Raw genomic sequence first — 12,913 nt, forward strand, 5'->3', positions numbered from 1 at the left:
CCCGTCTCTTGACTGCCCCCTCCAAAATCTCCCTGCTCCTTCTCCGACCCCCTGCCCCCCTTTTTGTTGGCCTTTCTTCGCCTAATGTCTCGGTGAACTTGCTCAGGAACTGCATGAGCCGCTCCTCCGGCACTCTGGGCAGCAGTGGGGGAGGAGCTCCAGACTGCAGGAGCCGATCTGCGAATGCAAGGAGGGAGGGAGGGAGTGATCTCTGCTGCAGGGCGGAGGACATGCTCTCTCTGGCTGTCGGAGCCCCATGTAAGTGGCACCATCCAGCCGGCTGCAGTTAGCCGCGTGTGCTCTGCATGGGGGGGGGGAAGTCCGGACATTTACAAATTCCCCCCGGACCCTATTTTTAGCTTAAAAAGCCGGACATGTCCGGGGGAATCCGGACGAATTGTAACCCTACTGGTACCTGAGCCCTCATGCCAACACAGATTAGCCTGTGCAGAGCAGGAGGAAGCAGTGCAGAGCAGAGCAGACTTTACAAAGGGGAAGGATACACCCCTGTTTAGCCAGGGCTGCAACACCTACCCTAGTTGACTGGGCATCTGGCCACACCCCCTAGCAGAATGGCCCCACCCCCCTCATGGCCATGGAACAAGCCAGCCTAGAAGCTTAGGCCCATGTCCCATTGCAACCCATTACTAAGCACTAGGCTGAGATCCTACCCTGTGGTACGTGTGGGGTGGAAGAGGCTCCCTATGCACTATTCTCCCCCATGCAGCCACATGCAGATCAGGATTTGCCCCTTACTGGGACAAAAAATACCCTAGTTTTTTTTAACGCAATTGCTGGTGAAAACTGCATGCATGCGTATGAGTCCGCTTTGAATGCACAGGTACTGTGCTTGCACCCCAATGCGGGGCCTGGTGTGCGCCCAAATAGACGCATGTGTTTATAGTGGCTAGTTCAGAAAAACACCCAATCTGTAGTAACTGAGCCCACAATCAGGAGCACAACTGCAGAGATTCAACTGAAATCAGGCCCTGACTGTGTGTGTATTCTGTCACCCTGCGTCAGACACAGCGGCCCAGAGCGTCACAGCTCTCAGGCATGAGGGTGAATTCGTGGGCCGAGTGACATCTATGGCAAAACTCCCATTGCGTTGGGGAGGCCAGGATTTCGCCTGGGATTCCAAGCAGAGGATCTGATCCTCTGAGGATCTAGGGGGTTTATGCTGCTGACAGTCCCTGGGATGGGAGGATGCCCAGCACATGGCAGGATTGGGGCCAGTGTACTCAAGGTAGGCTAAAACAGGAGAGAAGGAAAGCAACAGGAATGAGGGGCAGAGGAGAGCAGGATGGAGGAGAGGGGCAGGGAGGAGAGAGTGCAAGGTTGCTCTGGGCATGCTGCAGATCAGGCAGGGCTGGGTGAACTGGCTAGGATGGAATGAGACCTGAATCTCACACCTTTGCCCTGAACCAAACCCCTGGGGACCAGACATTTCAGCTAACTCCCCCCAACACGCAAATCCCATTTCTGTGCACATAGATTCTGCCAGGGTTGGAACCAGGGCCAGCTCCAGGCACCAGACGAGCAAGCTGGGGCTTGGGGCAGCAGCTTGTAGGAGGTGGCATGGCCACTTTTTGTTGTTGTTGTTGTTCCACTCCGGCCGCCCTGTAGGGGGCGGCGCTGTGGAGGACGGGAGCGCCCTGCAGCAAGCCCGGCAGGGCAGCCCGCGTCCTTCCCTCCCAGCCGACCGGAGCGGTGTGGGGCCCTCCCAGCAGGGGGCATGGCGGGAGGGGCCGCGTGGCAGCTCCCCGCTGAAGCCCTGGCCACCCCCCTTCTCTCTCTCTCCCCGCTCCCTCCCCCTCGTTAGGCAGGGCTCATCTGCAGGGCAGGGACTCCCCCTGTAACTGCGCTCCGGCCGTGCCGCAGGGTTTTTTTTTTTTTTGCTTTGCTGTTCTGGCCGCCGCGGTTTTTTTTTTTTTTTTTGCTTGGGGTGGCCAGAAAGCCAGAGCCGGCCCTGGTTGGAACGAAGGCTGCAATCCCACCAGACAGGCTTACTGGAGCAGTGTCTGTGAATGACTCACCACCAACCAGTGCTAGAAACTGGACCGAGCAGACAGCTCTGCCAGCATTGCCAATCCCAGTCCTACACCAAAGAGAACCGGGCACGTTTAGATTGGTATCCAACAACCTCCGACCCTTCCAGCCTCACCATCCCCTGTGCCCCAGGCTAAGCCCTGTCCAGCGTGCAGTGGAGTGAATGTAAAAGCTGGGATGGATACACTATGGACAATTCTCTAGTTGTTCCAAAATTCTGGGCAGGAGCCAGAAGCTGATGCCACAAGGGCATGACACTCATCACTACCAAACAATCTGGAGCGGAGATCTGAGCTCAGGGGCATATGGACAAGCACTCTGCCTCGGAGACCACCCCCTGCCCCCGGAACCAGTCCACTTTAGGTCCCTTCTGCTTGAGTCTCTCTCTCTCTCTCTGTTCCTTTCTTGAAATGTTTTTCTCTTTCCCCAGCATCCTCCACCCGCACAGACCCGACGAAGACCATCAAGACTCCTTTGCACATCGTGTTCAAGGGGGTGGCTCCCATCTTAGGCTGCCCCATGGTCACTTCTGCTGCCAGATGTGCTGTGAGAAGGTATTAGAGCAGCAACCTCCCCAAGGAAGAGAGAGGGAAGGAGGATTGCAGTAGGAGGACACACCTGATGGCATGCCATTCAGAGGCCTGTCTGCTGTCAGCAGAGGAGACGTGTTCTGTGTCCCACTGTCTTCTATGGCTTTTTATTCCTATGTGATTATACTGCTAATTTCATATAGGGATTGAAGCCGTGCAATACGCTGGGGCTGGCCACCAGAGAACATCACCTGCTCCTGCGGACCTCGCCCCTAAAGGGCCACCATCGCCAAAATGAGCTGCTGGTGCACTGGGTCACTGCCCCCAGCGCTCGGGAGCCTGGAGCAGCCCCTGTAGGAGATACCTGGAGTATCAGTAACTGCCTGTGCTCAGCCAGGAGCTGCTGCCACCATACTAGGTTGGGCATCCTAGGGTATGTCCACACTGCGATGGGGTGGGGGGTGGGGGAGACGGGTGACTGCAGCATGTGCAAACGTAGCTGACAGTAACACTAGCAGCGACGCCCCAGCGCCGGGGGTGTCAGTACAGGCTGGCCGCTTGAGAACATCCCCAGGGGCTCCGGTGGGCTTGTACAACCCATGCTGCAGCAGCTTCCCTGTTACTTGAACTGCCGTTGATCTAGGGAGCTCAGGTACATCTATGTTAGGGTTACCATATTTGAACATTGAAAAAAGAGGACACTCCATGGGGCCCCGGCCCCGCCCCAACTCCGCCCCTTCCCCTCCCCCGGTCCCACCCCTTTCCCCACCCCCGGCCCCGCCCAACTCCGCCCCTTCCCTGTCCCCATTCCAACCCCTTCCCCAAAGTCTCCGCCCCCTCCCCTGAGCACCCCACATTCCCCCTCCTCCCTCCCAGCCACACGAAACAGCTGCACCAATTCTAAAGTCAGGCACTCCACTAGTATAGACTCCCATGACTTTAATGAAGCTGCTCAGTGGAGGATCTGCCCCGGCGCTCAGTTTTTGGGAGCGGTCAGGACACGCAGCTCACACTGTTCTGTTTCCCAGCTCCCCAGATGCCTTGGAGCACCCAGTTCTCCTCCCTGCCCGGTAAAATCCCGGACATTTTGAGCTATTTAATTCTTTAATTCTAAAACGTAATTCTTTATATGTAGTGAACTTTGTATTTTCGTTTTGGCATTGTGTTTGCTCCTAGGATCAGGGGCAGCCAGGGTCTCCACGTGCTGGGCCCGCCACAAGCTGGGAAAAGCTCCAATGGGAGCTGTCGGAGCCAGCCCCTGCAAGCCCTGCCCCCGCAGCTCTGATTGGGCAGGTATTTCGCAGTGATCCACCACACTGCTGTGTCTCATCACAAATGGGGAGCTGAGTGCCATACAGCACACCCCAGCCCCAGGAGCTCTGATCCACTTGCAGGCAAGGCAGCCCGATGCCCATCGCAGCCAGAGCTCTGATCCCTCTGCACACTCCTGCCTTTTTCACACTGCCCTCCCCTCCTCCCCCACCACAGTCAGTGCTTTTTGGCGACTCCCCGGAGCAGCTCCCCCAGCGCTGCCCCCCACCTGTGCAATCAGCGGCGCATGGTACTCCCAGCTTTGCTGGCATCCCTGGCTTACCTTAGAGCAGGCTCTGGTGACTGCTGCTGCTCCCTGACTCTTCGGCTCTGTTTAAGAGCCAGGCTGCCCTAGTGCTACCGGCTTCAGGCACTTCTCCTACCTGGGCTCCACCTGAGCTGCTCCTCCCAGCTCAGACTGTAAGAGCCGAGCTGCTGGCTTCAGGCAGCCCTCCCCTACCTCAGGACCCAGAGCTGGCTAGACACGTCCCTTCCCCGGCTCCAACTGAGCTGCTCGGCTCCGCCCCCTCAGACTTACAGAGCAGAGCTGCAGGAGCCAGCGTTACCGGCTTCAGGCAGCCTCCCCCCCTGCCTCAGGACCTTGCACCGTGGGAGCAGCTCAGCTGGAGCCGGGTAGGAGAAGTGCCTGGCTGGGGGCTCGGGGTCCGGAGGCGGGGGTGCTGCCTGAAGCCAGTAGCGCTTGCTCGGGCAGCTTGGCTCTGTAAATCTGAGAGAGGAGGAGTGGAGCAGAGCCACAGGGGGAGAGGAAGTGCCGGCCATTTTCCCGGACATGTGTGGCTTTTCAGCAATTCCCCCCGGACGGGGGTTTGATTGCTGAAAAGCCGGACATGTCCGGGAAAAAGAGGACGTATGGTAACCCTAACTATGTGTGCTGCAGTCACACCCCTGATTGCAGTGCAGTCATCCCCATCCGGAAAAAGCAAGGCCTGTTCAACCCCAGCCCTGCTTCTAATGGTATCCCCATACCTGGCTTCTGCCAGCCCCGCAGAGTCCCTGACTTAGGTAAATGTTGCGAGCCAAACCACCCACTGGGGAATGCACCTGAGAAATGAACAGACTAGTGGCCACACCCAAAGGATACCACCACCAAGGGGTCGGAGAAGGGGGGGTGACTGCAGTACACTGACAAACACTGGATCCTGCTCCCACTGATTTCAATGGCAGTAGATCAGGGCCTTGGCCAGCCTGGTAGGTGTCGGCACACGTGGGAAGGTTGTGAAACACGGTGTGGACACAGCTGGAGTAGCTCAGACAAGACAGTCCTAGCATGGGCCAGCAGAACTGGGCACCCCCAGCTCTGCCATGGACCTACTCTGTGAGTTTGGGCAAGTCACTTCACCCTGCACGCCATTTTTTCCCTTCCACCTCATCTATTTAAATTGGAAGCTCTCTGGGCCTGGGATGGTCTGTTAAGGGGCGCTAGTTTGGATGATTGACACCTGAGTGCAAGCAACCACACTCCAAAGCCCTACCCATTACCCCAACCCTGGGGCTCTGCTCCTCCATGTGCACCACTAGGTCTTCTGGGGGCACCTCCCATGGTCCTTTGTACTGCAATAAACCAAGTCGGTGTAGAATTCTTTCCCAGTGAATGGTGGGAGAACTCCACTGCCCTTCTGGGCATATGGGGGGGAATTGTGGGAAGGCACTGGAGGACTGATCTAACCTGCACTCTCACTGGAAAGAGGCAGATTGCCAGCTGGAGTAAAAGCAGAACCTGGGCTCTAACACACATCCCCAGCCAGGCCAATTAGCCTGGGTTGAAAGCACCACTACCCCCAGGGGAGAGGGTTTTATGTGTGGACAGAAGAGCGGGGTGATGGGTAACACCTGGGTTAACTCAGTAATGAAGACACACTCTACTTGTTACATAAAGACAGTTGTACCTGCATTGTAGACAGGGCTTTAAAAAACAGAGTTCCAGCTAATCAAATGTTTCTAGGGCTCCAGAACAAAGGGAAAGAGATCCAGACTATGATGCCTGTGCAGGATTACCTCTAAACACTGTTTTCCAAAGTTTCTCAAAAGGCTTCCGTGGCTCTTTAAAGGTCTGTGTAAAATCTGTCACAGTAGTGAAAATGGGTAAAATTACACAGCTTGTGGAAGAGATTAAAGGCGGACCCCTTCTGCTCACTTCATAAAGGAAGGACCCCATTAACACCTTGTGAAATATTAGCCATTAATCAGCTTCCACGCAGAATAAAACCCATCAACATGTATCATTATCGGCTCCTTAATGAAGTGAGAATGGGAACGCTGGGGAGCTGGGATATTAATGTCTCCTAAGAGGCATGAGCAGTGCCAAGGCCAGGAGCCAAGATTTTTAATTTACTGCCAAAAGCTTCCCCTGTTAATAATGTGGTTACTTATCCTGAACATTATCACTGTTTGGCCACAAGTGTTCCATTTACAGAAGTGAGCTGGGCCCTCGGAAAGCATGTGGCCAGCTGCTGTGTCTGCCAATCCTCTCCCCCTTGGCCTCCTTACAGGCAGGAGGGGACTGTACAGCCACTGAAATCTTCCCAGCAGTTGTACCTATTCCTACCCCTGCTTTGTTTCCCATCTCACTTGCACTTCTGGACTTTCTTTATGGTTAGGAGTGTTCCTGGCTGCATAGAGCCTGCTCTGCATACATATGCTGTATACACGTTTCCCTGGAGTTCCATAAAGGCACTAGCCTCACGCCTCCACCTGCATCTCTCCCCTCAAGACCCACTTCTTCCAGATCCCAGGGTGAGGGGCAGTTCGATCTATTGCAGATGGCTAGTATCCATTACCTTTTCTGTGCATAGAATGTTTATATTATAATGTGTGTGTATGTGTATATCGATAGATACAGATATATTTTACTGTAAATTTCTCCCCCATTCTCTGTCACTTGTCTTACACTGTAAGTTCCTTGGGGCAGGGACCATATCTTTTTATGTGTGTGTGTGTGTGTGGGGGGGAGATCATCGAAACCTGGGTGTTACTATAATAATAAAATCATCATAAATAATTATAAACACAGATTCCAGCCTTTACAGTTGTCTGACTAGATTGAAGTGGCTCTAATATCACTCCAGGATTACGTAGGCAAAACCCAGCTATAAAAAACCCTCCCCTCAGAGTTCATGGAGACAAATTCATTATACTGCCAAGACAGCAATGATGCCTTCAAGGCTCTGAAGGTCAATCCATCACACCTCTGAGATACCTCCAACCTCTCTTGAACTTGGTGAAGGTAATAACAGTACTTAGCAGTTACATCCCACTTTGTGGCTCAAGGCATGATGAAAACATTAACTAATCAATCTTCAGAAACAAACCTGTGAGGTAGGTCAGTACTATTCCCCTGTTACAAATCAGAAGCTGAGGCAGCAAGAGGTTAAATAACTTACCTCTGATCTTGTTACTGGTAGAGCCAGGATTAGAACTCAGGAGCCTGAGTCTCCTTTCCCATGCTGCTTTTCAGCACAGGGAATATTTATCTCCCAGGACTGCAGGGATGGCCCGATAGCTACACAAGTTGCAGTTAGAAAGAGATTCTGCTCTTAGTCACACTTGTGTAAATGCAGAGTAGCTCCACTGAATTAAATAGAGCAAGCCAGATTATCATATCCACTAAGACCCCTTTACACTGTTCTGGCCTTAAGGTGGGTGTGGCCCCAGACTTAATGAAGATGAGAATCTAGCCCAATGACTCCACATTCATGTTGATGTGAGTAAGAGCAGGATCTGGCCTGGAGAGCAAACTACCGCTGGAGTCTTCTGCTGCTGGTGAATGGCTTTAGAGCCAGAGGGAGATTTTTCCATCTTCTGCTCCTAGTTTTTATAATCTGAGTTATAACACAGATAGCTGCAGTTCTATGCTAAACACAGTTAGGAGGAAGAAATCACATCTCTTTCCAGTTCTATCGCAGCCCGGTTTGGAACCCAGGTGTGTGCATTACAGGGCAGCATGGTGAAGACGTGCAAGCCACTCACTGTGGTTAGCTCAGAGATGAAGCTTAGACTACACAGCTTGAAGAGTAAAAATGCTAATATAACCTCACCGTCCTTGACCAATGCCCCCCGTCCTGCTTTTTCCTCATTAAAACAGAAGGGATGAGTTGAACAACGTGTAAGGGAAAGGAAGCCAAGTGAATGAAGATGTGAAATGTGCTTCAAACAGCTGCATGCTTTCATCAGACCTTTTATCAGCCTTCCCCCTCCACAAGATGAGCTCATTTTAATCATTAGTGAAACGCTCCTGTTTAAAAAAGCAGGGCTGATGTGAGTGGTATGGTGTGTTAACAGCAGCTCAGGGAGTTCCCTTGAGGAGTGAATGCCAGCCAAAGTTTTCAGAACTCGACTGCGAATGATCTCAGATCAGCATCTGCAAGGGCTCAAGCAATGCTTGGCAGTTAAAAAAGGCATCTTTTCCAGGGCTCTGAGTGCAAGGGCGGGAATACGGGGTTAGATTCTCAGCTGGTGTAAATGAGAATCATTCCATTGATGTCAGAGGAGCAGTGTCAATCTACACCAGATGAGGATCCAGCCTAGACTGTTTTTCCTTCCTGCTCCGAGGTTTGCCTCCCCGCTTTTTATTTTGCACAAATCCTCAAACATTTTTCTGTGCCTTTGACCACTCGCGTGATGCCATACGTTTCAGAGATCTCCTCTATAATACATCTGTTATGCTGCTAAATGTACTAGCTACATCCGCGTAGAACATACGTAGGCTGCTGAGCATTCCAAGGCCCTTCAGGTAGAAGGCACCTGGTCAACTGCAGAATGTACCAGGTACCTCCAGGCAGAAAGCACCTGCTGTGCTGCCAAATGGAGCCCGTAACTCATATACACTGGCTACAGTGCTGAACATTTCAGATGCAGCAGAGTAGGTGTGCTCCATCTGGATGTTAGACCTACCAGGCACAGCCTACCTTCCACTGCTGTCTATTAAATGATAATGGACAAGAACAGCAGAGCAGGTGCAGTAGAGTGCCAGCAACAAAATGGTTAAGGGCTAAATTTTGCACTCATTGTAGTTAACCCAACACGACCCCAGAGTGACTCCAGATTTACACTGGTTTAACAAAAACAACAAAGAGTCTGGTGGCACCTTAAAGACTAACAGATTTATTTGGGCATAAGCTTTCGTGAGTAAAAACCTCACTTCTTCGGATGCCCCGAAGTGAGGTTTTTACTCACGAAAGCTTATGCCCAAATAAATCTGTTAGTCTTTAAGGTGCCACCAGACTCTTTGTTGTTTTTGTAGATACAGACTAACACGGCTACCCCCTGATACTGGTTTAACAAAGAGCAGGATTAGGTGCTAAGTAACTAACATGGCTGTCCAACCAATTGTCCTCACCCCATAAACAAGCTCTTTGAACACATTCATTTTCCCTTTGCATTTATTCATGCTATTTTCACTGCAGTCATGCACAGGGACCCAATCAGATGAGGGTCCCACTATGGTAGGCGCCACACACACAGGGAAATTCAAATGGCATTCTCCACTCCACGGAGAAACCTTCAAACACACACACTCCAGAACAAACTTTCCTCCACAGTCTGCACCCTGACATTGTATTCATGCCTCCAGTTTATCATATGTCGTAGGTCTCTAGCACCTTCCAGCAGTGGGTTTCAAAGCACTTTGCAACCACTAGCAAATTTAGCCTCACAAAACCCCTGGGAGGTAGGTAAAGATGGTCACCCCCATGTTATAGAAGAAATTGAGCCTCAGAATGTTAGTGACTTGCCCAAGGTTATATATGGGAGTGTTAGCAGAGCTGGGATAGGATCTAGCTTGTCTGGTTCCCAAATCTATGCCTGAATCACAAGATCACACATCAGAACATAAGATCTGCCAGACTGAATCAGACTCAAGATCCATATAGTCCAGGATCTTGTCTCCGATAGTTACCAGTGCCCAGATGCCTCAGAGGAAGGCGCAAGAAATCCCTCAGTAGACATGTAGATCCAATCCTAATCTCTATTGCATAGGGATTGACTTAAAACCAAAAAGCATGAAGTTTTATATGCCCTCCAAAAATATTATTAGCATTAGCTATTCTTGGATATTCTTGTTATTATAAATGTCTAGTCCCTCTTTGAATCTTGCTAAGCATGACTGTGCAATGATTTCACTGTTTATGGCATTAATAGGATGGTATACTTATGTTGCAAAGTTAGATCAGCCACACGGCACAGCTACATCCATCTGCAAACCCTTTGAATCAAATGTTTTAAATCAGGGCTGGAATTTCAAGTGAGCTCAGCTCCCATTTAGGCACCGCAGTAAGCGGCCAGATCTTCATAAGAGATGAAGATGTTGACTGCTGTGCCCCTTAGAAAACCTGGCCTCAGGTGTCACGTTGGGAACTGAGCTGAGCATGGCAAGGCAGAATCTGATTTTAATTTATGACAAAGCTGAAGTAGCTGGTGTTCCGCATTGTCCCAAAGGCTGGAGGGATCTGCTGTTTGACAGAGCAACAGCCCCAGCTGCTTTGCCCTTTGATCAGTGCAGCAATAGGGGTCAGGAGAGTTGAATTTAGATGTTCTATGGCGTTAGAGGAGTTAATCAGAACGACAGCGACTACTGACTTTATACAGTAAAAAGGTCAATGACTTAGGCTAGAGGCTGTATTGCTTTCTGACCGGTTTGGTGGTAATACTCTGAATGCATGTAACACACACACACAAAATACCAACCACAAGGTGGAAATGTCACCACACCAGGGCAGAGAAGGTTACATAGTGGGGGAGAAGGTCTCACGTTCAGATGGTTTCTGCACTAGTGTATCTGAATCATGGTTCACACCGTTCTTCACCTAACATGGTGTTAATGCCACAGCTGGGGGTGTTTTCGCCCTGTATCCAAGACCAAAGTTAAACTGATGCCATGTGCTAATCTCCGCTGAACTTGCAGTGCACTGGATTTAGGGCCCTATGGACTAGTCTAATATACCTTGTTAGCTTTGTATGTAATGAGAGTCACAACGGCAACCTAGAGCTTCAGGCTGGGTGTCAGATGTCCAACAACCCCACTTGCAACCAAAATGCAGTATGTTACTGGCTCTTCAGCAGGAAGGTGTTAATGCAGCCCCAATGCCCATAATGCTGGTGTTATCTTACCTTACTCTGATCCTAATTAACAGATTGAACATAGTCATGGTTACCCACCCATGTGCCTTACTAATGTAGCTTTTACAGCCACGATATTAGTGCCCTCGCCAGCTGTCCCTAATTTAAGCAGTCTGGATTTCTCCAGAACATTGGTACCTTCATTTTTCACCAATGCCTCTAATTAAAAACAGGAGTTTGCAGAGGTGCTCTCCTTATCTGTCTCTAGCCCTAATTAAAATAGCCTGGATGTCCATGACATTGGTGCCTGTTAAACCAGTCAGCAAAAGGTGATGTCCATTTTGGAACTTACTGAAGAATGTGTAGGAGTCATTGTTGCTCAGAAACGTCTCCACATCAAGACCTTCCTGAGCAGCCTTATCCACCAGCTCCTGGCTAGAGAAGGCACCAGCTGCCTCTGTTGGCCCATCTTGTCCATCAGTCCCACCACTGAGGAACAGGACTTCACATTTCCCAAGGAAGTAGCCAGCCCCAGTGGCCTTAGCTCGGTGTAACTCCAATGCCACCTGTAAGGCCAACTCCTGGTTCCTCCCACCCTTCCCATTTCCTTGAAGCGGGACAGTGGTCTCTCCACCAGCCAGCAGGCAAATCGATCTTTCAGACTCCAATCCTTGCAAAGCCTTCAAAGAATCCACAAGGTTCAAACCTGGGATCTCTAGCTCTGCTGCCAGCTTTAGAAGATGTCCTCTCACCTGGTCTCTTAGAGGACCTTCTCCAAGTCCAGCTGTGCTCAAGCAAACAAACTGAATCAGCTGGCTGTAGAGTTTGGCTACTCTGCTGACCTCCCCACACACCCCTGCACTCAAAATCAGGGTCCAGTAGCCCAAATCCTCTGCTTGGCGTTTGGCCTCCTCTAAAGCTAAACTGTTTGAACCAATGACAACATTGTAGACGTGGGAATAGTCTTTCGGACCACTGGGATCTGAGACGGAGCTGGACAGCACTGTTTTCACAGATCTGGGCAAGGTGCTCATCAGATTGTATTTTGTCATTATCTGAAGGCAGCCTTGAGCACTGGGGGAACTGTAGACAGTGGGGCCACTCGCAATAATGTCCACTGGGTTGCCAATGACATCAGAGAGGATGAGGCTTAGCACCTAGAAGCAGAAAGGATGACAGATAAATGCAGCGCCTGCTGCAGAGACTCACTGACATGCAAGAGTAGGGTGACCAGACGCCTCGATTTTATCGGAACTGTCCCGATATTTGCTTGTTTGTCCCGCGTCCCGACCAATGTTAGGTCGGGACATTGGACAAACAAGCAAATGCTCCGGAGCCCGGAAGTGCTCGTGCCCCCTCCCCGACTCCGCCCCCTCCTTCCCCCATTGGCTCCCTCCCCAAATCCCCGCCTCTTCCCCAGGCTCACCATTCCTCCTCCCTCCACAAAGTGCTGGAGGGAGGCCCCGGAGACGCAGGGGGAGCGCAGGGTCGGGGTGAGTGAGAGTCCAGCCTGGCCTCGAGCGCAGGCAGGACTCAGTCAGGGGGTACTGGAGGGAGAGTAGGGGGACAGCCCGCGGGGCCAGGTGGCGGCTGTTCTCTCCCCCTGGGCAGCGGGACTCGGGAGCAGCCACTGCTGCAGCTCCCACTGCCGCTGGGAGAGGAAACGGCCATGGCGCTCGGCGGCTGCGGCTCTGGCGCCCAGGCCTGCTGCGGGGACCCGGCAGCGCACACGCTGCGCGTGCCCAGCCCCTGGCCAGTCGCGTCTGGGCTGGCTGCCCAGCTGGTGCAATCCCGCGGGCGGCCCCGGAGTGGGGGCAGCAGGCCCCAACCCCCCCGTCCCGCTCGGGCCCCACAGGGGAACGAAGGGGGCTGGGCTGCTGATGCTTCCGCCCCAGGGCTGCCCACGGCATCCAGCCCAGACGCGACTGGCCAGTGGTTGGGCACAGCGT

The 12,913-nt window shown here is 52.0% G+C and overlaps 1 protein-coding gene across 3 annotated transcripts in view; it reads right to left on the bottom strand.

Annotated features, from left to right (window-relative positions):
- GLYCTK (glycerate kinase) overlaps window positions 1-12,913 on the bottom strand; it is a 32,158-nt gene that overhangs the window by 2,266 nt on the left and 16,979 nt on the right. The window contains exon 5 of one of the 3 annotated variants that reach the window (XM_034776409.1): window positions 9,193-12,121. The exons of 1 other annotated variant lie outside the window; for it this stretch is intronic. In XM_034776409.1, the coding sequence (XP_034632300.1) occupies window positions 11,219-12,121 (903 nt within the window). In that variant the 3' untranslated portion in view covers window positions 9,193-11,218. Of the gene's footprint in view, window positions 1-9,192; window positions 12,122-12,913 lie in introns of those variants that run through there. One more of the 3 variants, XM_034776407.1, reaches the window with a different exon arrangement.

Source organism: Trachemys scripta, chromosome 7, assembly GCF_013100865.1.
Source record: "Trachemys scripta elegans isolate TJP31775 chromosome 7, CAS_Tse_1.0, whole genome shotgun sequence".
Taxonomy (NCBI): Eukaryota; Metazoa; Chordata; order Testudines; family Emydidae; genus Trachemys; species Trachemys scripta.